This window comes from Sparus aurata, chromosome 15, assembly GCF_900880675.1.
Source record: "Sparus aurata chromosome 15, fSpaAur1.1, whole genome shotgun sequence".
Classification (NCBI taxonomy): domain Eukaryota; kingdom Metazoa; phylum Chordata; class Actinopteri; order Spariformes; family Sparidae; genus Sparus; species Sparus aurata.
In genome coordinates, this window is record NC_044201.1 from 7,374,801 (window position 1) to 7,402,403 (window position 27,603).

Sequence of the window (27,603 nt, forward strand, 5' to 3'; positions counted from 1 at the left end):
CGATGTCACGTAGTCTACACATCAATACCACAGACGTACAAAGAAAACCAAATTAACAAAGCAGGCCTAATGAGTGGCAATAAACTTAATAAACCTGAAGGACTGCCTCCCGCTACACGAGAGCCTAATCATCTATAAAATTCTACAGATTTAGACAACATCCGTAACAGAGGGACCTTTTCTGCAAACCACACAATACCATTACTGCTGCAGCCAAACGAGTAACGCCTGCCAAATTACAAGTTACGACCCAAGGCTTACAAGCACTCCACTTCCCCGCTAAGCAGTGAGAAAACAGCAGGTGCAGAAATATGGCTGTCCAAGAAAGACTGCACGAAAGACAAGGGGGTCTTCATACAGTACAATGGCTAAAAACAGACCTGCAATGGGGACAGAGAAGAGAGAAGAGGGGGTATCTGTTACTGTGGAAACTGACCTCTTTATTGCTGACTTTGTTGTCACATCCTTTAAAACCCACCTGGAAAAGACAAGCCAAACACTCACGCACAGAAGCCCAGGTCCTGAGTGATTCAGTAGGAACAATAACAACAGCGGCTTCCAAATAAAGCGCTCCAATCAGCTAAATCCAGAGTGGCAGTGAGAGAGAGAGCGAGACAACGCAGGATAACCTCTAGATGAGTTCCACTGTTGCTGACCCATCTGCAGCGAGACAATAGAACCCAGAGTGAACGCTCCGGCTGCCTTTACCTTGTCTGTCCTCGGAGGAAGCCCCTCAGGTTTGGGCAGCATATCCCTAAAAGGTATTGGTGGCCATCTTGCTTTGCCTTCCTTCAGCCTCAAAAGAAAACGCTGGCTACAGTAGCCGTGCACAGGGCGAGCTCCTGGGTGTCATGACTAGGGCGACTGCGAGCCGCTGTAGCAAAGCGCCGCTACAGCAGACGCGCACACACTCGCTGCACACACACAGACATATAGACACACACACACACACACGGGATGCCTTTTGCAGACGCAGACAGAGCCTCATCAGCCAATGGCGTGAGGACCTTAGCGGCTTGTAAATTATCTTCCATGCCTAGACTCTCCTAAACAAAGGATCCCCTATGTGGGCTTTTTACTCCAGCCCTACACACACTGACTGGACGCAAGCTGTGGAGCGGATGCTGCACACATTCTGGATCGGGATCACAGAAAAACAACTCCATCACCGCTCAGAAAATTAACCCCTTAAGCTGCTTACCAGCACTGCTTCTGGGGATTTTCACTGAATTCCCTGCCCTACTGCTAAAATGATTATTAATTAATTAATTAATAAATAAAGAACAATAAATATAGACAATTTACACATTTCTACAGCTAAAAAAGAGAAATCATTTATTTACAACAAAAACTGACAAACTGAGGAAAAATAGGGTCTCATATCTCATCCTATCACATGCTTACTTTCCCTTCTTTATATCAATGTAAACATAGAATATCTTTGGACTTTACACTGCTGGCCAGACAAAATCAACTATTTGAAAACTTGAAATGTTGACGCTCATTCTTCAGCATTTTCTGAAAATCTATAGACCAAAAAGTCAGCAGATTAAAAGAAAAATTGTCAATCCATGAAAACCGATTGTTTTTCAGCTGATACTGATAACCAATTCCTGCTTTTCATGTACGATACCAACAAGAAAATGGATGATTTCACATGTTCCATCTGACGAGCAGTTTATAACCTGTAGTTCATTCACACCAGTGGGTGAGAAAGGATAGTGATGGGTGATTTAACATTCAACATCTCTAAAAGACGTGTTCTGTTAACACTCGTAGATATTTTCCCTTGTGGAACACTGCACGGCTCCATCCCGGCACAGCAGTTTGACGTCATTAGAGCGACAACAGTGTGCTTCTTCTTTCCGACTGTATCTGAATGATAAATGCTGAGCTTGTGTAGTCAGTCACTGAAAGCATTGGCTCTATTCATCAGTCATAATTTCACATGTACCAATAAATAGCCAATAAACTACAGTCTGATGCATATTGTGCATCCCTTAGAAAAATAAGCCCTTCAACCTCAGGCTAAAGGGCGAGCCATTTGACCCCTTCTGCCACAGAGAGGAGAAGACTGGAGTATAGAATGTGTGGGAATGCAAATGATTTAAAGCATGTGATAGGTTACATATAATCTGTGTTAATGTTGCAGTCTGTCCCAACCACATAACAGTGGCATCCGTTTGGCAGCATAATTCTCTGCAGCACCTCCAATTCTCACATCATCCAGAAACATTGTGGGAACAGGAAAGAGGATGTTCACAACGTCCATACAGCTCTTTCTCCCACTGTCTCAACAACCCCTTCATCTCTCTATCATCCACCACCCAAAGCCTCTTTCTAAACCCTGAGGAGAAGCTGTGGTTAGAGGAAAAAAACAAGGAAAGAGAAGGCACAAGACAAAGAGAGAAAAATGTTATGGGAGAGTGAGGAACTCCCCCCTTTTTAAGGCAACCATGTGGCCAAGACACTGAGGTCACACCAGGACAAGGAAACATGAAGGCAGCCCGAGCCAGTGCCTGTCGGTAACACTCTAGGAGCCAACCTCAGCCGTGTGTTCGGGTGTGGACGCAGAGATTATGCAGCTCTAACACTAAACACTAAAGACTGTATCAGTGTAGTGTCCAGCAGGCAATAAACACACAAACATCAGGACGAATAAAACAAACGCGCAAGCATGTCAGGGTGGATGATGACAATGGTAAGCCATATATTCTTAAACATGTACACCCAGTAGGTCGGAATCATATCCAATATGACAAATTACCAAATGGGGTTTAAAACAGAAAAAGTTGAGTGATTAGTTTCAACGGCAATCACAACAGCCTGTGACAACATGAAAGCATGAATATCACACAATATCGACATTCAACTGTTCAAAAGAAAAATGGACACTGACGATTTGCATTATCTGTCCCATTTCTTTTTATCGCTCTACAGGCTTCAACAGTCAGTCAGTTTGTCAGTTAGATGCTTATAACTTATCATAGTCAAACTCCTGCATGTTGTGGCTTCATGCTTATGTAGTCTCATGGCAAACAGTTTCAAAACCAGAACCTTGGAACAATGCCGAACGGTGTTTGTCTTTAGGAATTTATCTGTGATGGCGACTGCTGACCGCAATTGTTGTTTTTCTCTCATCCTTTTGATTTATCTTGCTGAATCGATAACATGAAACAGGCTGTTCTGACACAATGCCCTTTAAGCAGGTTGCTGGTAATTTACTGCACAGCCATGACCACGCAATTAGAATAAAAAAAGTAATATTCAACATAAGTCATTTCCCCTTCTACCAGTATTAATCACAAGTTTCCTGACCCACAATAAAACAAACACAGATGTAGACTAAACACTTGTGATATACAGGAGGCATGTGTGTGGTGCGCTGGAGCAAACTTCAAGCCCGCAAAATAATATTTCTCCGGCACTGTCAGCAACATAAAACCTCAGTCCACATTATAACAACATAGGCTCAGCTATTTTCATCCCAATGTGCAGATTTAGAATCTATATGTGGACATACTGTTGCATTTCAATGTTTAACCCTTCAATGTGTGTGCATGTAAGAGCATTTTACTGTCACTTACACCTGCCAAAATATGCATAATTCAGTCATTCAAGCCTGTGACTCAAGGATAACTTCCTGGCTAACAGTAATAGATACCTTGGATCCGTCTTACAACCGGGCATCTTTACGACAAACTGTTTACTCCCTATTTTCACGCCAACCGAACAGAGGAGTGCCTTATCTGGTTATGATAAAGGAGATATTTTTGGTTTCCCTGTGGCGGTTGTGGCTGAGGCCTCCCCTGAATAGAGGTCACAGGTAGTCCGACAGGTTTGACATACTTTGAGTCTACAAACTAGACTGTTAAACAGGTTACACCAAGGTAAATAACAAAATAAGCTTGTGGAAGACACACATCTACCATCTGCTACCTTTTAAGAATTGACTGACGTGCGCTGCTGAAACATGTATAATATGCACTTAACACCAAATTAAACCAAACAATGAACAGCTATATGAAATTAAACAGAGAAACCGTGCCTTCACTCCCCTGTAATATGGTGTGGAAAGACAAGAAAACAGTCCATTTGCAGTTTCCCCTCTGGTTGTAACTTTAGTCTAAACAAACTCCTACTGGCTGATGTAACCTTTCGATTCTTGGTTATCTAGACAAGTACTACAATGTAGGAAAATATACTATGAAATTAAAAGTTAAACTAGCTTTATGACAATATCATTTACAAAAACATCCACATCACAGTACAGCTCAATCGTAAAAAAAAAAAGTAGTTTAAAAATAAGCATGAACTGTATTGCTTGTACCGTGCATAACAGTCCTCTTCCTGCAGCCACTCCATGCCTTCATCCAAAAACGCTCCACAACTACAAACAATATTCCACCGCACCCTTAATTTTCAGCTCTTTAAGTGTCCCATATGTTTTTTTCCCTTTAACGAGCTGCCCAGCTCTCGTTAGGAACAAGTAGTCTGGGCATTAATCACCTTAAGCTGCAGTACATGAGCATGCAAGTGAGGTAAAGAGTCGTTCTGCAGCACAGTCGTAAACTGTCTCTGACACATCTGGAGGCTGACCTACTGGAGACCGGCCCAGTGATGGAGCTGTGCCAAACGCGACTGTTGCCAATAGTTGTCATTACTGCCATTACTGTAGACGCTAATGTAAACTTATCTTTCATTTGCATGGAAAAGCAACAGAATTTTGATGAAGGGCAGTACCTATTCACTTGTCATTGCTTCAGATGTGGGTTGCACTATCCTGAGTGGAGATGTGTGTGTGAGTGGAAAACATAACTTCATGCTTGGGCCTGTCCACTCAGGTCCACTCATGCACAGCCTCTCACACAATCACACAGACTGAAACACATCTCTGTACAGGTCAAAGCCCACAAGACCAACACACAGACTAAGAATAAGCAGGCAGAATCTATGTGCAAACACCCACATTAGCATTTTGCTCCTGTGGAGCCGGACTGAGGCAGTATGAGAGCTGCTTTTCCTTGAAGAGAACCTTGAAACCATAAAGTCGGTGTTACCTGAGAGGAGGTATGGTTCATATTCAGCAGACCCAAGAGGCTGCTCACATATCACACCACTCACTCTTCCAAGAGAACATCTGCGTCCTCAAGACTTTGAATAAATATCTACACAGCCGCCTTCTGCACTCTCTTCTACATGCACATACAAATACGCATGCTCGTCTGAAGCTTTCATACTTCCTGTATGGATAGTTTGTGCGAGGCTATTTTAAGGACACATTGGATTCACTTTTAAAATTCCTTTTCAGTGTGTTATGTAACACACTACAATCCCACTCTTCGGAGGAAATGCGCACCATTCACCACCACACCCTAAACCCACATGGACTCAATTTAAAGGCTGACAATGGTTGGTCAGGATGAGGGGATAGCAGGACACTCAAGCTCTCACACCTCCAGGAGAGGAGGGATGAACTTTAAAACCTTGTTACATCAACAAAAACTCCTCTTTAACCTTGTGCCTGCTTTGTCTTTTCATGTATTTTAGTGTCTGTACTTGCTGATTTTGTATTTGATATAAGACAAACATCTGTGCGAACCCACAACAAAGTGCTAACATCTTATCTCAGTTCAGTAGTATTGAGTTCTGTTGCTGCTGTGGCTTAATATGTAAATAAGTGTTTCACCTTGGGAAGGTCAGGAGAGAAAGGTGAGCCGGTCCACTAGTTTATGTTAACAAGAGCACACACACAGACCCAAACACACCCACAAACATTACGCAGGCAGAGCGGCGTGGGGGCCCCAGATCCTCTCACAATGAGGCTTACTTAAGTTTGTTAAACATGCTGAGCAGGCATGTCTGCTATATGACTGCATGTGTGCACACACGCACAAATATGGGTGCAGACGGACGCATGCAAATCCCAGTGGAGCATTAAAAAGTGACTACATACTGTACAGCAACTGCCAGAGCTGAGAGGATTATGAATGATGAGCAGAGGGGGCCAAAACAATAAAAAAGCATAGGAATACACGATACTATTGGGCCAATAAGTTATTATTAGGACATGTATATAACTGGACATTTATTGTTATCTGTGAAATTCATAGACGTTATATAGAAGAGACACTATTCTTAATTGGAAATTTTAATTGACTTAACAAATGCAGCATCCTCACACAGCGGTGAGCAAAAAGATGAGTTTTATCAGGGCTGTACACTCCAAGTCATAGAAGCTGTAACTGTCTGATAAAAGTCAACTGTGTGACAAAACAACATGATAATGTAGTACTCTAGTACTGCAGAGATATTCTGGCATAACTATTTTCGTTCAGTCAAAGTGAAAATTGTGATGCAGACATGACTAATCATCATGAATCATATCTGTCAGAATATTCGCAATATGATTTGTTCACCATATCGTGCAGCCCTAGATGTATGAGCTATTTACTAAATAAAGCAGGTCAGGTTGATGCATGAATAGGCTTCTCCAGAAGGAGGCCATTGTGTGCCGTTGGTAGGATTTGAGTGGCATTTCTTTTGGGGGGCAAAGTGAGGATTTCTTTTCACCCAGAGAAACCAAGTGGCACGACTTCAAAGCTTATCCAGGGACTTAGAGCCTTACAACAGTCAGGACACGGCACAACCTCACAGATGCAAAGAACCCAAGAGGGCTCAGGAGTGGAGCATTAGTGGTATCAAAGTTTAACTCGCTGAATTGTAAATATTATAGATCCTAAAACACAAACAATCTGCCATGTTTAGACAAACAGTTGCACTGATGGTGAAGATACAAAACCGCAAAATAGCTGAAAGTGCATTAAAGCGCACAGATCTGAGAGGAAATCATTAAATCGCTGTCTCTGGTTTGATGTAAACCTTCAGCCTGGCACAGCCTGGGCCTTACATCTGCTCTGATGTATAGTGCGCTCTGGCCAAATAACTGCGCCCCAAATCAAATAAAACAGACATTTCCCCTCATCCACAGAGCCCTTTTCTGGGCCACTACCCAAGCCCCGCAGCTATTCAGATAACTACCGCTACAGAGTTGTTTTAAATTTAATTGGCTTGGACCAGGTTAACAGAAAATATAAAGCAGCCCTAATCAGAGGCAAGCTCATGTAATAAAATGTGCGTCTGTGGAGGAAGAGAAGTCCGAGGAGTGAAAGTAGGCTCAAGCGCAACGCCCTCCGCTTTGTCATAATGAGTTGGCTCCGTTAAAATGTTGGCAGCTTCTCTGACATTTCACGAACCTTCATCGTTACCTCGGCCCCCTTCTGTCCCACACGTTTACGTAATGAAGAGGAAAAAGAGAGAGAGAGAGAGTGGATGTGCATCTGTCCTTCAGCTCAATGCCAGAATGCCCACATGCATATGTGGGTGCACCTGTAGTCAGTTTTTGAAAGGAGATGATTTATTTTTCAATGACAGAATACAGAGTGGCAGAACAAACTTTATCACTAAGAGGTTTTTCATTTTTACTACAAATCATGTGCACACACCTTCTGGCGGCCAGTTGTTTCATTGCAGAACAGTAACTTGAGGAGACTTAAAACATGTTTGAGATACCAGTGAACATTATTTCTATTTTAACATATTATTACTGGGTGGTAATGCAGACCAGTTTTTACATTTCTCCCTTTTAAAGAATTTGACACTATAAAGATATTTTAACATTTATTGCTGAAATTATATGGAGAGGATCTCTGAAAGTTGTGGTTTTAAATTAAGTGATAGATTACATGTCTACAAATACGAAAGGTATGTGGGAAAGTTGTTCTAAATTCTATTTTCCATTCTATTCTATATTAGCTTAAAGTGTTTTTGGTGGATAATGTTTTTTTCCCAGAAAAGGAACAAGGAGCGAAGCACCAGTGACTTAGGGTCGATCTGTTATTATGCTATTCAAAGCTGTGCACTTAATTCACGGACTGTACCCTGTGTATTATTTTTTTAGTACTGCTTTTGTTGAACAGGGATTAATAAAACTAAAAGATGTGAAATCTTTTATATTGTAAAAGTCTTGCTCCAGATACAGAATTTTTAAAGCATCTAAAATTAAATTTTCAAGAAGTTGCACAGGGTAAAGTTGCTCACACAGAAGTCTAACAGCACAGTGTAACACATCACAGCATATTTTATATTGATAGCGCAACTATGTAACAAATACAGAAATAAAGAGTATATATGCAATAAACAAGTGTCTGATTACCTCAGTGAATGGGTTGATATATTGTGTCTAACTTTGCCATGTTTAAGGTTTTCATCCCTTGCAGACACCTCTAGCTTGCTGCTGACCCACTATGAGCAGGACAACCTACGTAGTTTAACCTAATTACCTGGATGTAGGTTACTGAGTTCAAAGCCTTAAACCCGTAATAGTGTGCGTCTGCTGGTTATCTCCGCTAATCCTCATTACTACCCTGGGACTACTCCAACAGACAACCGTGGCAGGTCAAAGGTCAGCACAAGACAATGAGATCCCCATGGCAACCGTCAGCCCCGAAGACCTCTACTTCTGTCTGTGCAAGAGGGGGAAGAGGAGTTTAGACCTGACAGGAGTGTCTGTTGGGACAAATCACTCTCCCTTTGCATTAAGCTGATTCCATTTGAGAACAATGGGGCTGTTTTGCCGCATGATGGCCGACAACGACAGCGACCCAGTCGCCAGCATTAACATTGCCAATGTGTGTTTCTCTTAAACAATTATATGTTGCAACTTTGCGTTTCTTTGGGTTACGTTTTACATTTTTGTTGTGAAAATGCTGTGCTTATGCTCTGGTTAGGTTTGGGCACATACTCTCTTGGTAGGGCTTAAAATACCTGCTTTGTTTGCCACGAACACAGCTGAAAATGTCCAGAGGTCTTGCTAAAAACACCTGGTTTTGTCGCCACGAACATGGCAAGAGATGTCCTGACTTCCCATCAAAAACATGCATTCTTTGTTGTCATACACACGCATGAAATTGCGCAGAGGTCTTTTAAAAATGCCAGTTTTCGGCACCACAAATACAACAGGACATGTCCTGACTTCCCATCAAAAATATCAGTTTTTTGTCATCACAAATGAGGTCTCACAGAAATGTCCCTCATGAAAAATATACAGTGGTTTAGCACTTATAAATGTTGAAACGCGGTGGTGGTCACAGGCTTGAATGTATCTCCACCACCATCCCCTCGACCTCCCGATATAAAAGTAATGTCATAAACATGTAATGTGAAAGTGATATGACAAGCTTTGTTGAAACGTCAATGTGGTATGTACAAATGTGAATGTGACTGGGCTGAGTACAACCTGTAATAAGCTCTCCATGTAAACACACATACATACATGTCTGCATGAACATCCCCCTTTTGGATACAAACATAAGGTACTAATCATTTATGTGCACACAAACAGCCTTAAACATCTGTTACAAAACAGACTTTTGCAGGCTGCCTGTCCTCCCTACCAGAGCGCTGTCTGAGGGAAGTGTTTTCCTGATACACGTGTTATCTCTGCTGGGCGACTCCTCTGGCAATGCAGCAGAAAAAGGAGCAGTGGAAGAAGTGTGGGAGATAAATTAGTTGGCAGGAAGAGCTGGGCTGAGCTGGCTCACTGACTGGAAGCATGGAGACTACTATTTGATAAAAGTATAGTGTCCACCTGCAGCTGCATTGCACTGAACTGAACATTTCCTTTACTATATAATTATGGAGCACCTCAAACTTACCCAAAGTGTGTCTCACCAGGTGCATGGTCTTGCTAAATACAGTGACAGAAGGAAAAAACAGCACTCACAGATAATAGTTAACAATACCTGGGAGAGCAGGCTTTTACATTAAGGCAAGTCACATACATTATACCATATACTGTGTAACTCAATCTTGGACAAAATGCAAAAGCAAAGGTAATATGCCAAAACAGTTACAGACGCTTTTTACATTTAAGTTGAAGTACGGTGTGCTTATTTCATAGAATTGACGAATGTTAAAAAATAAATAATAATAACAATTTCCATAAAGCATCATACCGTAGCTACGGTGTAACGTTCCAAAAATCTACTAGTATATAAGAGTTTTAGTGCTGTTAGAAGTCAACTGAACTGCCAGCACTGACTGACTGTGGGGCAACTCATTACACTATGGGTTACTTCCTCATTGCTCATGTGCTGGTTGATAGAATGTGTATATTATGGAATTGAATTATACCATCTTGCTGAGCTGTGAATGGTAAAAACATTATCTAGAGTGTGAGTGCTGACATCTCTATTGTTAGTCCATAAAAAAGTGAGTCAGTTATGCAGCCTACAGCTCTAAACATGTCAGGACTGTTTCAGTCAAATTCACTCTACAAATACAGGAGCGTTTGCACTCTATGAACCTTAGTATTTTGGTTCTGGTGTGTATGCGTTCCTGTGTGTGTAAGTGTGTGTGTGTCTGTGTGTGTGTGTGTGTGTCTGTGTGTGTGTGAGTTTTCCGAACGAGGTTCTCACTGCCCAATACAAGGCGAGGCCACGAGGGGGCCATCAAGCCTGAGTGAAACCAGACATTTTTAAAAAGAAAGCCCCACTCTCACTCTCTTTCTTACAAACACACAAACATGGAAATTCATTTTAAGCTCATTTTTAGATCTCAGATAACCCTGTCTCTGTTCAATCTGTGTTGTGTTTTGTGTGTATTTTGGCAATTACGTTAGTTACGTACACCAAACTATAGCCACACCAACACCAACAATAGCAGCTCACTATGGTAAAACCATGAGCAGAGTCCACATGCCACTACATGAACTCGTCTTTGGCCCTGCTGAGTTAGAGTAGAGACATTCGTTGGAAGGGTGTGTGAGCTTGATTAGCAAGACTGGCCGGCAAATATGTCAACGTATTACTCACACTACAGGTACACATCAAGTACACCCACATACTACACTCACAGTGTGGTTTTCTTGAATTATACATTTAAGAACATGACAAAAGATAGCCTTGCTCCACCTGCTCTGCATCTAGATTTAAGTTAAGGATGGATTTGGGGATTTAACCTCCTGCTCATTGTGATGATATCTGTCCTGACAGTGCTAGCTTACAGGACTTGGTGCAGACTCCATGCCTGCACTTGCACATAATCAAACAAAAACCTGTTCTCAAACAAAAAACACAGTTATTGCTATGTACACATGTGGGCCAATGTCAGTTAAGACAAATGGGGAAATGACAACTGACTCTGCGGCTCAAGTGAAAATGGACATGCAACTCTATCTTTTCACCTTAACTGTCCTCTCACAGCAGTATGCCTGCACCACATAAACTTCTATATAGGGCTGAACAAATAATTGAAATATTACCATTGTTGAAACATAGGTGATAAGTGCAAAGTGATAAAGGTAAAATTATGTGACAAAACAGCATTATAATGGAGTACAGTGGTGCTGTGGAGATGCCCTGATCTACAAATCTTGTTCTCTAGATTTCAGAAAACATGCTTCCTATCATTGTGATTTTTGTATTTTTTTCTGAGAAAATGAAAACAAACATTACCACAAATCGTAAATCAATTAAGAATCATAATATCTGTCAAAATAATGTTTTTTACCATATTGCACAGCCCCACTGCTATAAAACGTCAAAAGTCACAACTGGGATGTTACACTGTATATGTGTATTTGGCACTGAGCCACACACACGCACGCACTGACCCACATCTCAGCGTATCCCAAATAATATGTTTGCAAATCTCTGCCCGGCTTCATCTCTTCCTCTTCACCCCCTTTCAGTGTACAGTATACTATGCAAAGGCGCACAAAGTTCATCACCACTAATACTGCAGGTGTTATATAATCAGCCCTAATCTGCTACTGCCACTGCAACTACAACTCTAAAGGCTCCGCATGCTCGCTTGCACTCACTCGACCACACAGCCACATGGACCCTCACTCGCAGTTGCTCACACTGCCCTCCCCCAGCCACATGGACACCACTGAACTATGCACATGCTTATGTAGCAGCCAGCTGCTGTAACGTACTCTTATTCCCACCTGCCAAAATCACTGAGAATATGTCCTTCTTCTCCTATGCATACTTAAATATGTCATAGATCAAGCACTATAATCACAAATACTTTGTGCAATTTAGCTAACATCCCATCTGAACCATCTGGTACTGCTAATGCTACTTTCTTAAGCTCCTGGCAAACAATTTAACAATGTGACTCTGCATTAATCAGTTTTGTCTGATGGTAGTGGATAACTCCATAAAAAGCTGACAAGTATGCATGTGTTAGGAAACAGCTGCCGTAGTTTGCATGCTGCAAACACAGAGCAAGATTATCATTTCTATAAGAAAGCTGTGTTTCTAGACACTCAATGTCCTTCTTCCAAACCCAGTATTTGTAACTTTTTAACTCTGCTTTGGTCTCAACAAACTCTAGGAAAATATGTTGCTTGTTCAGTTAATAGATGACAGATGCGCTTCATTAGGTAGCAGCTAAATTAGTCTGTCTGTCACTTGGTGCTGGGCAGTATATGTATAGTTGGTTTATCAGAGCTTGTTGACTGCAAACAGCTTTCTGCCGCTGCTGGAGATGTGGTTGATAAGAGGAGGATTAAGAATAAACCTGAAGTCTAAAGGCCAGAAACCAAAACAAAGACAAGTCTCAGAAGCTTGGAGGAGAGGTAAATTAATGCTTGGACTAATACAGCTTTAAAAAATATTACAAAAAACACAGGAAACAAGCACTTTTAGTTTAATTAACATTCATTTCTTTTTTTGGGCCTCTTGGTGGCAGCAGAAACATGTTATTAACTCAATGTTCACAAACGCACCAATGTGTTTTCAGGCAAATTTGCGAATTTACCAACCGAACACATGCTGAAGAAGGGCATCTTGCCCGAAACGTCCGCGTATCAAGAATAATAGAATAAACAGTTTAATAGGAATGCTGTCCTTTTATTTTTGTTTTTGCTCATTCACTACAAGACGGATTCACTTTCAATATACACTCTCATTTAGCTCCATATTTGGTCTCAACCAACTCCTGAGGGATAATTCTGGCTCTTTATCTGCTAAATGCTCCACTACGTTCACCAGCGAGTAGCTCACTTTGTCACAAACATCAACTGTAGCCTCTTGAAAATTGCCTTGAGAAAATGTCCTCTCTAAACCAGAGCATTCACAATGCCATTCAGTGCCACTCTGGATAAACATCCGGCTCAAACTGGCTTTAATTACATACCCATACCCGTCCACTCACAGAAACATGCACATACACAGTCGCCATGTGAAGCTTATAAAATAGCTTATTCACTGTGGATGGCACACACACACACACACACACACGCGCACACACAAACAAACACAAACCACGTGCTGAGCTGCTGCTGGTCATCTGACAGCGCCTTCCTCTTAACCGCGGGACATCATCGACACTTTAAGTTTCGTATGCATTCACACCTGAATTCTGTTGTGTAAACGTGCACACACACAAACACACACCAGCACTTCCCCTTTTATCGCTCAATGCATTCCCCAACAGGAAGACAGTGCGAAGTTTAGTGTACAGCATCTGTTGAAACCAACCGCAAAAAACGTGAATCACAATGTGAAAGTGAAACCTTCTGTTTAAACTGTTTGGCTCACTCGACTCTCGATTATTGCTGCTACCAGTGGGCGGCTGGGAAACCTCGGAGATCAAAAGCAATGCTGTCAGACTGTAATAACAGCTCTATTTTCAGTTTCTTCAGATCAGCTGCTTGGAGAAGCGAAAAGAAGCTCCAGTTAATTCCCATTCAAGCTTTGTCTAAATGTACCTCCTTGTGTGGAGTGAAAACCAGACTGCAATTTTTAAAAAAAAACTGTAATGTGTTCCCATGAAATGTAATTAAAATGTAAGCAATGTAATTTAATCCTCACCTGTGCAGCAGAGAGAGTGAGCGGAGATAAAGTTCTTCTCCTCTTCAGTTCTACACACTTCCTCAGCTTACAGATCTGGTGGCCAGTCCTGCGGTTGAGGCAGCAGCTGCACTGTCCACAGCTGAACTTCCTCAGGCAGGGCTCGCACATCCCACATCTGCTCCGCTTCTTCCTCTCCTTCTGTGATTTACGAGTGGTCCAGGAGGGAAAACAAGCTGCCTCAGGCCCCCAGGATCCAGGTAGAATAGAGGGGCTGGGCTCTCCGTACCCTGCCTCTGATTCAGTGTCAAAAGACAAAGAGGAGCGAGTGCTTTCTGAGCTGCATGAGAATGTGGAGCTACTTTCCAGAGAAGGAGTCGAGATCTTTGGCACTGAGTCGGGCTCTGGCACGGCCATAATAACACTGCCCTGGCTGAGGTTTGGTTCACACTCAGCTGTAAGAGCATCAGTGTTCAGCTGAGGTGCTGATGTCTCTCTCTGGCTGCGGCGCTCTAATGGCTCTCGATTGGATTCACTGTCTTTGGTCTGTGTCTCGGCTGGTGTGCAAGCTTGTCTTCCTCCCTGAGGAGAAGGGATCTCTGAGCTTAGCAGTTGGTGTGGTCCCCCCTGGCTCAAATCCCTAAAGCTCCTAGGTTTGAAGGAGTCACTACGGACAATAACTGGCGTATTTCTTTTAACAAGAACAGTCTGCAACATCAGAGCAGGTTCAGCGACAGCTAAGGACCCTGGAGGTTTAGCACCATGAACGGTAGGTTGTATGTCTGTCTTACCCTGGCTCAGAACCTCTAGCTTAGGTGACTCTGAGGTGAAGGGGGCTTTGGTGGGATTTGAGGTAGCTATGTTGGAGACAGGTGGCACACTTACAGGTGATTCTGACTGTGCTGTCAGTCCATCATTAGAATGAGGTGGGTCTGGAGGTTGAGGGGCTGGAGTGTTGGGGTGGGAGTCAGCAGGACTGATGGAAACATCATTCTCCTTCTCTTTTCTCACTCCCTCCTCTCCCAGCCTCTCCGCATCCTCGTCCATCTCTTCCACAGTCTCCTTTAGTCTCTCAACTGCCTTCTCTGCCTCTAAATTCTCTCTTCTCTCATGATTTATCTTCTCTTTCCTCTCAATGACAACTATCACTCCTTCATCTGTCCTGTTCTCTGTCAGGTCTAGCATGTTGCCTTCCTCTTTTTGGACAGGACACACATCATCTTGGTTACAGTCACTGACAAGATGATCAAGCTTATTTCCAAGGACAGATGAACTGTCAGTTCCCTCCCTTCCACCCCGCACCCCTGCAGAGCCAATACTCGTTAGCGCAGAAGGCGCAGAGGGGCTATCTTTACTGCTGTCACTGCAGAGTTCTAGCCGTCCATCAGCATCGTCACACACAGGGCTCCCACACCTCAGGTCACCTTCACTGTTAGGGCTGATATTATTTTTGTCTTGTTGGGTTGTAGAACTGTCACAGCTGCACTGGATACAGTCATCTGGTGTGTTGTTACACGGTGGTGAATCTGCTTTAAGAGGGCTGCCCTCTTTAGCATTGCTGACTCCAAGACCCTTGTCTTTGATGCTTAGAGGAACTTCAAACTCAGTTTTCAGAGACACTGGTAGGATTTCTTGAGCATCACAAGGGTCCACTTTCTCGTTTTCCTCGTCAGGGATTGAATAATTGATGCTGGTGCTTGATGGCTGGTTTCTTGTGTTTATTTGCCGGGATGCTGCTATTCTCCGCGCGCCCCCCCTGCTGTTCCTCCCTCCTCTGCTAGGTTTAGGAGGCTGGCAAGGAGTAACAGACACCCCTGCGCCCCGCAGGGACTTCCTTCGCCCTAGGGGGTCTTCTAACTCGCAAGAGTGGTCAGGCGGATTGCTCGGTCGTCTAAGCCTCGCAGATCCTGTTACATTTAGGGCATGGTTAACTGTGCCAGGGGACCTCCCAGGGCCCTGACCAGCAGGCCCGCTTACACCTCTTCCGTGTGGACTTCTGCCTGACTGTGTCTGGGCCCTGGCGGCGGTCCTTTTGGGCTCTGCAGGTGTTTTCTGGGGCCTCTCAGTGGCTCTTCCTCTGGGTTTATTTGAGTTACAGGTTTGCCTCTTGGTGCTGATCACCTTCTGGACATTTTTTCTCTGAGCAGGTGTCTGTCTCCTGGTGGATTTGGTGGTAGCAGGCATGGCTGAGGGTGTGGAGGGGAGGATTTCTGGCAGCCAGCATGGGAGCAAGGTGAATGCTTATCTTTCGCTCAGCACACAATTTGTTTTCTTTTTCAAATCTTCCTCTTTTCCTGGTTCACTCTTGACTTGTGAATTATGATGTTGTGGTTATCATGTTATTGCAGTGCATGACCTTTAAAGACAGTAAACAGGAAGAAATCTAAATGCAAATAGTCTCAACACTCTTAAACGTATATTCAGAATAACTCAGTCAAAAACATTCAGTATGATTTGATGATTGGCAACATGATGGTAAAATGGCTATGAACAGAAATCTATGCAGTTTGTCGTTACTTTGTTTGCTTTTCACTTTCGCCCCGCCTGAAATATCTACTATCGGACGAGAAAGTGCTGACAGGTTCACGTCAGTATACACAATTCAATGCAGCTATACATAATAGAATATTTAGGATACATATATTATAAATCCAGAGAAGCTATACAAAAACAAATACCAGAACTGCCTGTGTGACTAACACCGCTTTAACAGTTTAAAGGGCAGGCATGTTGAGGAGTGGGCTCTGGCCGGAGGTCGGATCCTGTTTTCGTCTTTCTGACTGGCGGAAGAGGGGGTAATAACCGTGTAAAAACGCCTTCAACGTCGATGTTTATTATTATTCTTGCACTTGACCGCTGTCATTTAAAGCACCGTGTAGATTTAGCGTGTTTTACTGCCAGCGAGGTTTTATTTACACGTTTACGGCAGAAATGCTTTACATACCAGAGAGAGACAGTTGCACTGTCTGAACTGCTAATAATACTCCGCTCCAGCGAGACAGCGAGACCTTGTATTGGTTTCCCTCCTCGGCAAATATAGACTGCTGGCAAGTTCAATCCTCTCCCGACGATGACACATGGACATCATACGTGCGGCACCGTGAACAAACATCGAGCGGAATCGTTGGTTTTCAGCGTGCACCGTGTAGTCTTTGCGGAGCGCGACACCCGTTAAAATGTAAATCCCTCTTATGTCAATCCATTCAGGGCAGCCCCGTTCACTCTCCCTCCACCAGACGCAACCTACGGTCTTCGCTGGCCAAAACCTCGTCGTCGGCACTGGAGGGAGGAGTGGACGGGAAAACCTGGAGTGGAGTCACAGCTGTCGTTTGTCCCAGTTCTGCCAGGACTGACTGTGTGTTTGTTTTAGCAAGTGGACGCGGGAGTACGCTAAAATTGTACAAACCTCTTACCATGACAGGTGCCGCTATGATTAATCGCTTATTGTACGCTGTACGTCAATGTTAGCATGCTAACTGGCTTTTCAAAAAAGGGGTTTTTAATTGAATACGCAGAGTTCATGTATAATAATAAACATTTTTAAGCTACAAATGTAAAATTAATCTCACCAGCCCACGTTGTCATAAATTTGACGCTAAAATATGAAAAACTGGAAACTTTTCCGAAGCTAATAACTCACCCCCCTCCACCTCCTCCTCTTGGTTTACGTCAGACTGCGTCATCAACGTGCGACAGGTTTCGTCACTACCCGTCAATCGGCAGACAGGGCGAAGGGCACGACTGTTGGTGGTACTCGAAGTGCCTCAGATTCGTTCATAAAAACGTATTTTTTGTCAGCTTTTTCAACCTTAACAGTGAACGACGACCTTCTCGGTGTGATACCGCCCGGTGTCCATGCTAACTCTTCAGTTTAACAGCCACTGTCATACCGAGGAAATAAGGAAACGAGAGGATCAGGCAATCCAGCGAAGGAGAAACAAATTTGTTAAACACAATTTCAGGCAGATCTTTGTTGTAATCGCTCCTGTAACACCTTTGATATCCTGTGAGTATCCCTTTTTAACAGCAAGGGTTGCTGCTGTCTCTAAATCTAACCTTAACTTATGTCCCACTTTTGCAGATCATGGCTTGACTTATGCAAGTTTGCCAATATATGAAAAATGCCATGATGATGATGATGATGATGATGATGATGATGTCGATGTCGTCGTCTTGTACCAATACCTGATCCTTATCACATGGGCATTCACAGTATTTTTTTCCCCATATTCTACAGCCATGGATGTGGCAGATTCCTGAGCAGGAAGCATGACATCGGAGGCTGCGGTCTCCACAACTCCTGCTATAAGCAGCAGCACACCTGCCAAGAGGGACTACTACTGGCTTCGCTCCTTTGTAGCTGGAGGTAAGATCTGACGCACCAGTTTGCGTCATCACTTTCAGGTCTGTAATGATCTGCTCGAGGTACAATCTGACACGAGGGACACATGTTCAAGCCTCTGTGACTGCAAGTCTCCTTCGCTTTAATGTCTCCTGCTTCCAAATGACCAGAAACTACCTAAAAAATGCCCTTTATCAGAACGCTCATTACAGCTTCTTAAGGAAAAAGGTAAAAGGTATCTTTTTGAAAAGGGTTTTTTACATGCAATGCCTCAAACCACATGCAAGCTGTCCATCAGCAGCAATGAGACACAGGTTGGTAATGGTTCTGACCAAAGAAAGAATATCACTTAGAAACCATACCATTTAATATTTATAAAGTGGTATTTGTATTTTCCCTGTCATAGCATACAAAAGTAATCAGCTATGAAACTGTGCATTGATCAGGCAAGATTTGTTGTCCAAAGTCATTAAAGTATAGGAGCTTACATTGACAGCTGCTCTGATTCTTTTCTTGTCATTGAATGTACACTCCTCGTTTCCAGTGACCTGTAGACGAAAGGCACTTAAGCAACCTACTGAATGTCCACCGGCTCCGGAGATACCAGTCCTCTGCTGACACTGACCTCTGACCTCCCCATGTAACGCGAGGGACAGAAATAGAGTTTTCCTTACAAGAACCATCAAAACACCAGACATGTAAAGCAAAAGCAAAAAATAACACAGTCAACCACAGAGTGACATCACATGCCCAACAGTGTTGTAAACATATCATCAAAAGTGCAATCAAATGATCTTTCTCTTAAAATCATAGGATGGCTCTATTTATATTAATGAATGAATTGTGTTTGTTTTTTTGTTTTTTTTATAAAAGTTTTATGTTAAACATGCATGGACAAGATACCATGGCTTCAAACAAGGCAGGACTAGAGTGCAGTGTACACATTCTCAAACAGTGGCCATAGATGACTGATAGGCGTTAACTATATAATGCTTAAAAAAATCAATGTGGAGAGATTAAAAGTTTCTCTGTTTTTGTTCAGGTGTAGCAGGATGCTGTGCCAAAACCACCATCGCCCCTCTGGACAGAGTCAAGATTCTTCTTCAAGCCCAGAGCCCCCATTACAAACATCTTGGTAAAACATCAATAGCCAAACATGGAAAAGCAGACGAGTGTTTGTTCTCACACCTCTGTGCCACATGAGTGAAACATCTGAACTTTTTTTTTTTTTCCTGCAGGAGTGTTTTCCACTCTCAAAGCTGTGCCACAGAAAGAAGGCTTCCTTGGCTTGTACAAGGGTAATGGGGCAATGATGGTCAGGATATTTCCCTATGGAGCCATCCAGTTCATGGCCTTTGATAATTATAAAAAGGTACAGTATATTTGTGTGGAGTAATACTGACTTTTAGTAAACGTGGCAGTAGAGAAAGAGGATGTTAAGGGACATGTGATCTGCTGTTATGTGGTCACAGTATGTGTTCATGCCATTGTGCTGCAGCCGAAGTGAGACACAGTAAACGTTTTTATCTGTACATCGCTATTATTGGTGGTAGTGTCGACCTTTGTTTCCTACCTGCTGATGCTGATAATGATATTTCCTTAACAGCTGCTAAGTAAACAGATTGGGATCTCTGGACACATCCACCGCCTTGTGGCAGGATCTATGGCAGGTACGTTGTTGTTCTCATTGATAAGACTTTTCAGTAAGTGGCAGGTGGATATCAGGTACTGTACTGGCATAGACATTGCATCTCTAACTCGGTCCTCTCATGTCAATTTAGTGATTCTTAGCAGTGCATGCATTGTTGTTTGTTCCTCCTGTAACACAGGTAATGTCTGCATTTGTCACTTCAGTACAGACTTTCTCATTCTCATGGCTCATTCTCAAGGCACACTACTTTCACCGTCTTTTAAATCTGATTAAATCCCGTTGAAGCATTGTCATAAATTCTGTGGCGCTTTATTGTTGTTTGTTTGTGCTCCCAGGGATGACTGCGGTGATATGCACCTACCCTCTGGACGTGGTCCGAGCCAGACTGGCCTTCCAGGTGACAGGATTTCATCGATACACTGGAATCGCCAATGCCTTCCACACCATCTACCTTAAGGTGGTGTTCAACTTCTCAAACACACGGCACAGTCTTCACAAACATCCAAGTCTTGCATTAAAAAAGCATGAAAATAAAATGCCCTGTATGATTTTCGATGCAAGGATTTTTCCCAACGTGGTTAATAATTTATAGCGTATCAAGCTTTTAGTCTGGAAAGTTTGGAAAATGCTTATTTGAATAGTTGTGATTTCATGGTCAGGAATGTGCTTCAATTTGAAGTCATCCTTGAAAAATGTTTGATTTGTGTTCCATGTACTCCAGGGCTGCCCAAAGCCCCAGTCTCTGCCAGCCGAAGTCGGCCTGCCACGATATTTACAACATCAATAGCATCTGAAATGCTGTTTATTTTTTGCGAGGTTGCTCTTTCAAATATGTATGATCCCTAATTATTAATATATTTTTTAAAATAATCTGAACATGGCAGGGCAGTGTGAATTATACATTTAAAAATGTAAAAAAGCACTTCAATAATATCATGGAAGAAAAGTATTTTTCACCTGTTCACCAAATCATAAAAAACAGGAGAGTAAACTATTTAGATCAGAATTAGAGAATGGATCACGAACACATGCTTTCTTTTGGCCTGTGGTCCAAGTTTCAGTATTCATGTAAACCAAACATTTTAATTAATTTGCGTGTTGTTCCCTGACCCTGAAACTGGGTAGCATTAAATCGTCTCGATCAAATGATACAATCAAAGTTATAATAAAAGGCAGGTAGCACAGACAAATTGATATTGATTGTCTCGGTAAAGGAATTCCGTAAACTTTACATTCTCAATTGCATTGTGCTTTCATAGTAAGATTTGAGAAGTGATAATAAAGGCTTAGAGAGTCGGCAACAAGCCCCACTGTATACAATAACATCTGTTTTTCTTTTTCGCGAAGGAGGGGGGCGTCCGTGGCTTCTATAGGGGACTTACTCCAACACTTATCGGAATGGCCCCTTATGCAGGTGATTATATTGCATAGACTGATGCCACTCTGTAATTGATATTATGCAGAACCGTGTTAGATGTCCTCCTTCACCTGTGTAACCGTTAGCTTGACTCCCGTTTTCATCCTCCAGGTTTCTCATTCTTCACCTTTGGCACCCTGAAGAGCCTCGGCTTGAAACACTTCCCAGAGCTGCTGGGTCGCCCCTCCTCAGACAACCCCGATGTCCTCATTCTGAAGCCCCAGGTTAATCTGCTCTGTGGAGGGGTCGCCGGAGCCGTCGCTCAGACAATATCGTAAGCGCAGGCGGTCAACAAGCTTAAAGCACAAGGCTCACGTAAACGATGGCTGGCTGGTGTTTGTAATCAGTTGTGAGGATTTATTGTCGGTTGATGTGTCCCATTGCGTTTCCTCTCACTAGATACCCGTTGGATGTGGCGAGGAGAAGAATGCAGTTAGGATCCGCGCTTCCAGACTCTGATAAATGCGTGTAAGTATCACCACTGCTCCTACTCTCCATATTACAGTACTGTCACCGTGATGGGCTGCTGTACATTACACCTGAATGTACACTATACCGTGTACATATCTTGGCATTTATATCTCTGTTGGAAAATGTTGCCGTGACGTGTTTTGCTCCGGCGGTGGGTTCTCGTGTGGATTGATTTGATTTGGAAGTTAAGCAGGGACATTATAATGTAATGGATGACCCTTTTTTAAAAGACAAATGAAGGGGAAATGATCATAAAGGTGTAGTGTAATACTGAGGGTGATAATAGAGATGAAAACAGACTTGCTCAGTACTGTCTTACACAGCACGGTGCCGATGAACTTAATAATTTCATGAGTAATGAGTTGAGCGCTCATCTACCTACAGAGGTAATTGGCACTCGCGCCTGTTCTGCAGAAGTCATTAGTTCACCTCTAATTGGGGGAGTTATTTAAAAGTGGATCTGTTTACTGTAACCTCAGGCAAGCTGTACTTCTCTCTTAATGATCTAGAGTCCATAATGAATTTTCTCATGTCTCTGTATCTCACTATTGCTCGGGGTCTATGTTTTTATTAAAAAAAAAAAAAAAAAAAAAAAATCAGACATAGTAAAAGGAGCATTGGGAGTTGGGATACAAGTGTTTTGGGTGTTAATTGAGGAGTCCCCGCTTACAATGTTTGATTCCACACTTGGTTTGGAAGTTTGTGAAGCGCGTCCTTACAATTTAATAGAAAATTCCAGAGCTCCATGCGTGCCGTGTGCATTAGATGAAACATTAAAGCCCAAAGCTTTAAGGAGCGTGAAGGCCTCAGAGCTGCAGAGCAACATAGCGCTCATACCTTTACAAGTTCACATGCCCTTCCAGACCATCTGCTTTTCTTTGATACATCAGATTTTTAAAGAATGCATTCACAAGAGTCGGTACATTAGTGTCCTGAAATGTCATTTGTCTCCTACCTGTTACCTCCTACCTCCTCACCTGCAGCCACACATGCTCAGGTGAAGGCAATACACTAACTTTGAAAAAATAATAACTCAATGGCCAACTAATGTAATAGAAGACTAAGTTGGTGGGGAACAGAATATTTACGTGTCGCTTAGAAACAGTGAAAGTAGTGTTGAGTTTAGAGTCGGGCTATTAGGGCAATACACAGCAACACGCAGGTAAAGGAGCATTGCACCGTTTATACAAATAAACACTCCTTACAACATGCAATTCCCTCAAGGGCTAAACACTTGCATCAGAGAAATGTTCTTTTCTTTATTTTTACTAAAACTGCACGTTTCCCTGACTTTTTGTTTATTTATTTAAAAAAAAATCGTACTGTATTATTTGACTCTTGCATTATTTTAGTTTGAAAGGAAGCAACCGCTAAAAGCAAAAGCCAACAAAGAAATGAAGTATGGACAAAATAAGCTAAACCCTTAGTTGAAAATGATCATGGGATTTTATACATCCCCAGTGCTGCGAAATGATTTAATGCATTACATTTGTGAAACGGTGAACCTCGGACTTTTACTCAGATAAAAATTGTACCATCGACCTCACTATTCATTACTCATATCATCACGGATAGAAGAAAAAACGAATGTTTATGTTTTTGCATTTTTTTAAAAAATGGTATCATTTCTCGTCTTGCATCTGAACAGATCGCTGAAGAAGACCCTGGCGTATGTGTACACAGAGTACGGGATCAAGAAGGGATTGTATCGAGGCCTTTCTCTCAACTACATCCGCTGTGTACCCTCCCAAGCCGTGGCCTTCACCACCTACGAGTTCATGAAGCAGTTCCTCCACCTCAACTAGTCGCCGTCTCTATACCTCCTGAGTGGTCGCGTGGATCAACGTCACCGCTTCCTTTGTAGACTGATCCAAGGCTCACTCGCTTCGTCTTAAACTTCAGACTGTGGGAATTGCCTATTTTCCCTGGGTTCACTGAAGGCATCAGGGAAGTCAGTTAAGCTAAAAAAAGGGAAACTGGTTATCAGACAGAGAGACGCTCCATGTCTGTCCCGTTTCATTCCCTCTTACTTCCTGTTTCTGTGACTCGCCACCTCTAAGCAGAACTTTTACTTCACATGTGGCTTGAATTTGAGCAGCTCTCTCATCGGTGTCTCCGTGGATACGGTGGGGAAGCGGCTCGTTTGGTCCGGCCCGGCTGGGACGGCTGGACGGCTGGCTCGGGGGCAATGATATGCTCTTTAACAATGTTGTTGGCAACACCAACACCAACACCCTCAAACACAGATGTGCACACTCTCACATGTCTTTTTTTCTTTTTTCGTGGCCTGTGAAACAACTTCAAATGAACAGTTTATTTCTTATCTTTTTCTTTTTAAAACAGTTAAATTCAACAGCTGCTTGTTTATCATATCTTCTTCTTTCTATTGACTCGGTGATGATGGTGTTTGGCTGTTTTTTTAGTTTTTTTTTTAACGGTGGCTCATTTTAGAATAATCTAATGATTTATGACATTTTGTGTATTGAGGGTTTAGTGTTTCTTCAATTTTGCAGTGCAGTAACTTTTGCAGAAGTCGCTGTCCGTGCGTCTATGTCGGCTCTAAAAATCAAGATAAAAATGCAGGAAGTTTTTGCGGTTCACATGCAGTTTTTTTTTTGTTTGTTTTTGTTTTATAGGTGCGCAGACTGATGCGGCACATGATTTAAGTTTAAATGCCAAACCCTTGAGTAGAGCAGTTACCGTATGTATTTTCAACTGCTGTAAAACCTTTGTTTTTATATTGGTTAATGTGCAGTCGGATGTTTAGTCTGTAGCTTTGATGATATTGATGCTCATCTTTAATAAGAAATATATTTGGGTTCAGTGTTGAGATGTTTAAGGTGACTAAATGTGGATGTACAGTAGGTCTTACATGTCTGGAGGGACTCAGGAGAAATTTGCACTTGATCACTGTAGCTGTTTCTTCGTATTTATTGATTTAGTGAGCTGTTGCCACTGGGTGGCAGCATTGAATTTAGATTATTGTTTACCGTCAGAGCTGAGCACAGCATTCATATAAATCTCATACATCTTTTATGAAATATAAGTCAGATTAGGATCTTTGTAATATTTTTTAATCTTTTGCTTAATCGAAGTTGTCAAATAGTGAGTGATATGCGGTCATTTTGACCTTATTACTCACTGGGAGTACTGTATGTCTTTTTTTTATTTTTATTTTTATTTTTTTTACTGCCCCCAGGAAAGCTAAACGTTAATTACTGAATGAACGTGTTGTCAAATGCACTGCAGGCCTTCAAGTCACTGCCGATGTTTGCGTGAGCCTCATCAGTTTGTCGTCCAAACATCGTCATTATTGCCTTCCTCTGCATCCGATGTCTTACTTCACCCGAGTGATTCATGTGTTTCAATGATGCACGCACTTCAGCTGTTGGATCACTGTACTTGAGCAGCAGTTTACCACCAGAGCTGCAATGATAAGTCAGTAGAAAGAAAATTAAGCTGCCAGCTTTGTTCATAATCCATTAATCGTTTTAGTCATTTTTCAAACAAAAAGGTTGAACGTTCGCCGGATTCAGCTTCTTAAAAGTGAGGATTTGCTGCTTTGCTTTGTCATTTATTACATTAAATGAAGAGTCGTTGGGTTTTTGGACTGTTGGTGAAGACATAACTTTAAGCTCTGGTACGTTGTAACAAGTATTTGTCTCTTCTTTTTTTTTTTTGACATTTTATAGACTCATTGGATAATCCTAAATGTAAAAGGCAGATTAATCGACAATGAAAGTAAACGTTAGTTGCAACCGGACACATAAACACAGCAGCAGCCAGCAGTCAGCTGAGCATATCAGTAGTGTAGATACTACCTCTACTACTTGTGAGCTCTCTCTTAGCTGTGACTGGAGACGATAGTGTCAGCAATTGCAGAGAACCCGTGAAGGTAGCGTGTGTCATGTTTCTAATGCACTGTTTAGCACTGAATATGTAAAGGTGTCATTAAGTTGCTGTTCCATCATATTGTGATGGCTCAGATTTATATATACCGAGAACTCAGATGTGCCACTGAACAATTTGAAAGCTGTTTACTGTAGAGGAAGAGGAGAAGTCCACAGGGCTTCCTTTAAAGCTCCGCAGCTGGGTTGTTGTCACCCATCAACAGGTCCCGAAAACCTTTGCACGAGCTCCAAACATCTGATCCCAACAATGGACTTCAGATTCATAATGAGAAAAGATGTCAAGCTAACTGCAGATATCTCGGCATATAATTTTCCCAAGAGCCTTCAGCGCAACTCTTGACTGAAGTGTATGTAACAGTAAATTAACTCCAGTATCCGACCTTGCCTACATGCTCGGGCTTAAGAGTATAATCACGCGCACTCACTGGTGATGAGTGGCAGCTACCAGTCGGGGAAACGAACTACAGTTTTCTTCCTTTTTGTGGCGCCACTCATTCGTCTGCAGCACCGCTGCACGCAGAAGCTTTCATTCACTTCTCCTTTGATTACTGTGTTTGGTTTAAATGACACGATCTTTCAATGTCACTGCTGTTATTTTTGACTGTTTAGAAAACAGATCAGCTATCTCTGCTACACACTGCAGCAGAATTATTCACAATTTGTACATGCAAATGTATGTAATAGTAGGCTGTGCTTCCTGTTCAGGCTGTGCTGGATGTGACTGAAAGAGGACTGAACAATGAAAATGTCTTTTTTTATTATTTTTGTTATCTGTTTGTACATGCTCAGCTTCAACTGCCTTGCTTTTTATTAATTATTCAGTCTCCTTATCAAAACGGTAACGACGCCTGTGTCTTTTTTATGCCTTTTCTGTTCCCACCTGGACGACGAGGGTCGCAGTAGCTGACTTGAATGTCTTTTAAATATTTTCAGAGAGAAAAATTCAAACCCGTGAAGCAGAAAGTGGCGGATTCCATTTCCCTCTTTGAGTTTCACATGTTCAGACTCACCGTGAATATTGATGTTCGGACTTCAGCAGAGTGATTAATGTGTTTTACAGATGCAAACACTTCAGCTGTTGGATCACTGTGTATGAGGGTGGGGGGCGGTGAGTCTCAGAAAGCAGATGACTTGGAACAGTGGTTTCCAACTTTTTGGCTTATCTATGTTCAACCCCGGCAGTTTACAACCAGAGCTGCAATGATAAGTCAATTGAAAATGATATTAAGATGTCAAATTTTTTCATAATCCATTTATCCATCTATGTCAACTCTAAAAATCAAGATAAAAATGCAGGAAGTTTTTGCGGTTTACATGCTGCTCAAGTACGGATGGATGGTGTGATGAAAAAAGCAATTTGAAGAGATAATTCTGAGCTCTGGTACATTGTGACAAGTATTTTTTTTTTCCTTCTCTGTTTTTGGTCCTTAAACTGTTTTCTCCTGAACGACGAGGGGGCACCAGCTGACTTGAATGTCTTTTAAATTACAGAAGAATTCAAACTCGTGGAGCAGAAAGTGGTGGATTCCATTTCCCTCTTTGAGTTCCACACGTACAAGCTCACGTTGAATATTGAGGTTACAGTTTTCATAGAGGGACTCTATGATTCATTTGCATTTATTTCACTGAAACCGGAATACACTGCCTGTTGTTTTCCGATGTCATGTCCTGATTTGACTGGTAAATGTGATGTGTAAAAGATGTGCGGGGCGGCGGGGGCGTGGGGTCCCTCCAGATGGGGCGTGGATGACCTGGGGGAACATATGGAAATGTTGAATGAATATGATGTATGTCAGGATAATAAAGGGAGAGAGTTTGTCGATGTTATCGTGCTTACCTTCATTTCACTACAATTCAACCAGGATCCTTTTTTTTTTTTTACTTGCTTCCCCTTCCATTGTTAATGATTCACAAAAAAAGAGTTAAGACTCAAATTAAAAACCCGG

At 42.3% G+C, this 27,603-nt stretch overlaps 2 protein-coding genes across 2 annotated transcripts in view; one reads left to right on the forward strand and one right to left on the reverse strand.

Annotated features, from left to right (window-relative positions):
- Nucleotides 1–17,201, reverse strand: part of tet1 (tet methylcytosine dioxygenase 1) — a 31,107-nt gene extending 13,906 nt beyond the window's left edge. Inside the window, exons 1-2 of the mRNA XM_030441708.1 lie at nt 16,810–17,201; nt 13,887–16,221 (exon numbers count right to left, since the gene is read on the reverse strand). Coding sequence (XP_030297568.1) covers nt 13,887–16,049 — 2,163 coding nt within the window. The 5' untranslated portion in view covers nt 16,050–16,221; nt 16,810–17,201. The remainder of the gene's footprint in view (nt 1–13,886; nt 16,222–16,809) is intronic.
- A 379-nt stretch (nt 17,202–17,580) lies between these two features.
- Nucleotides 17,581–27,477, forward strand: slc25a16 (solute carrier family 25 member 16). The gene is made up of 10 exons (XM_030441711.1): nt 17,581–17,871; nt 18,103–18,231; nt 19,250–19,342; nt 19,446–19,579; nt 19,814–19,877; nt 20,194–20,315; nt 21,206–21,272; nt 21,387–21,549; nt 21,675–21,743; nt 23,395–27,477. Exons 2-10 carry the CDS (start codon nt 18,135–18,137, stop codon nt 23,549–23,551), a joined length of 966 nt encoding a protein of 321 aa, XP_030297571.1. The 5' UTR covers nt 17,581–17,871; nt 18,103–18,134; the 3' UTR covers nt 23,552–27,477.
- The last annotated feature ends 126 nt before the right edge of the window (nt 27,478–27,603 follow it).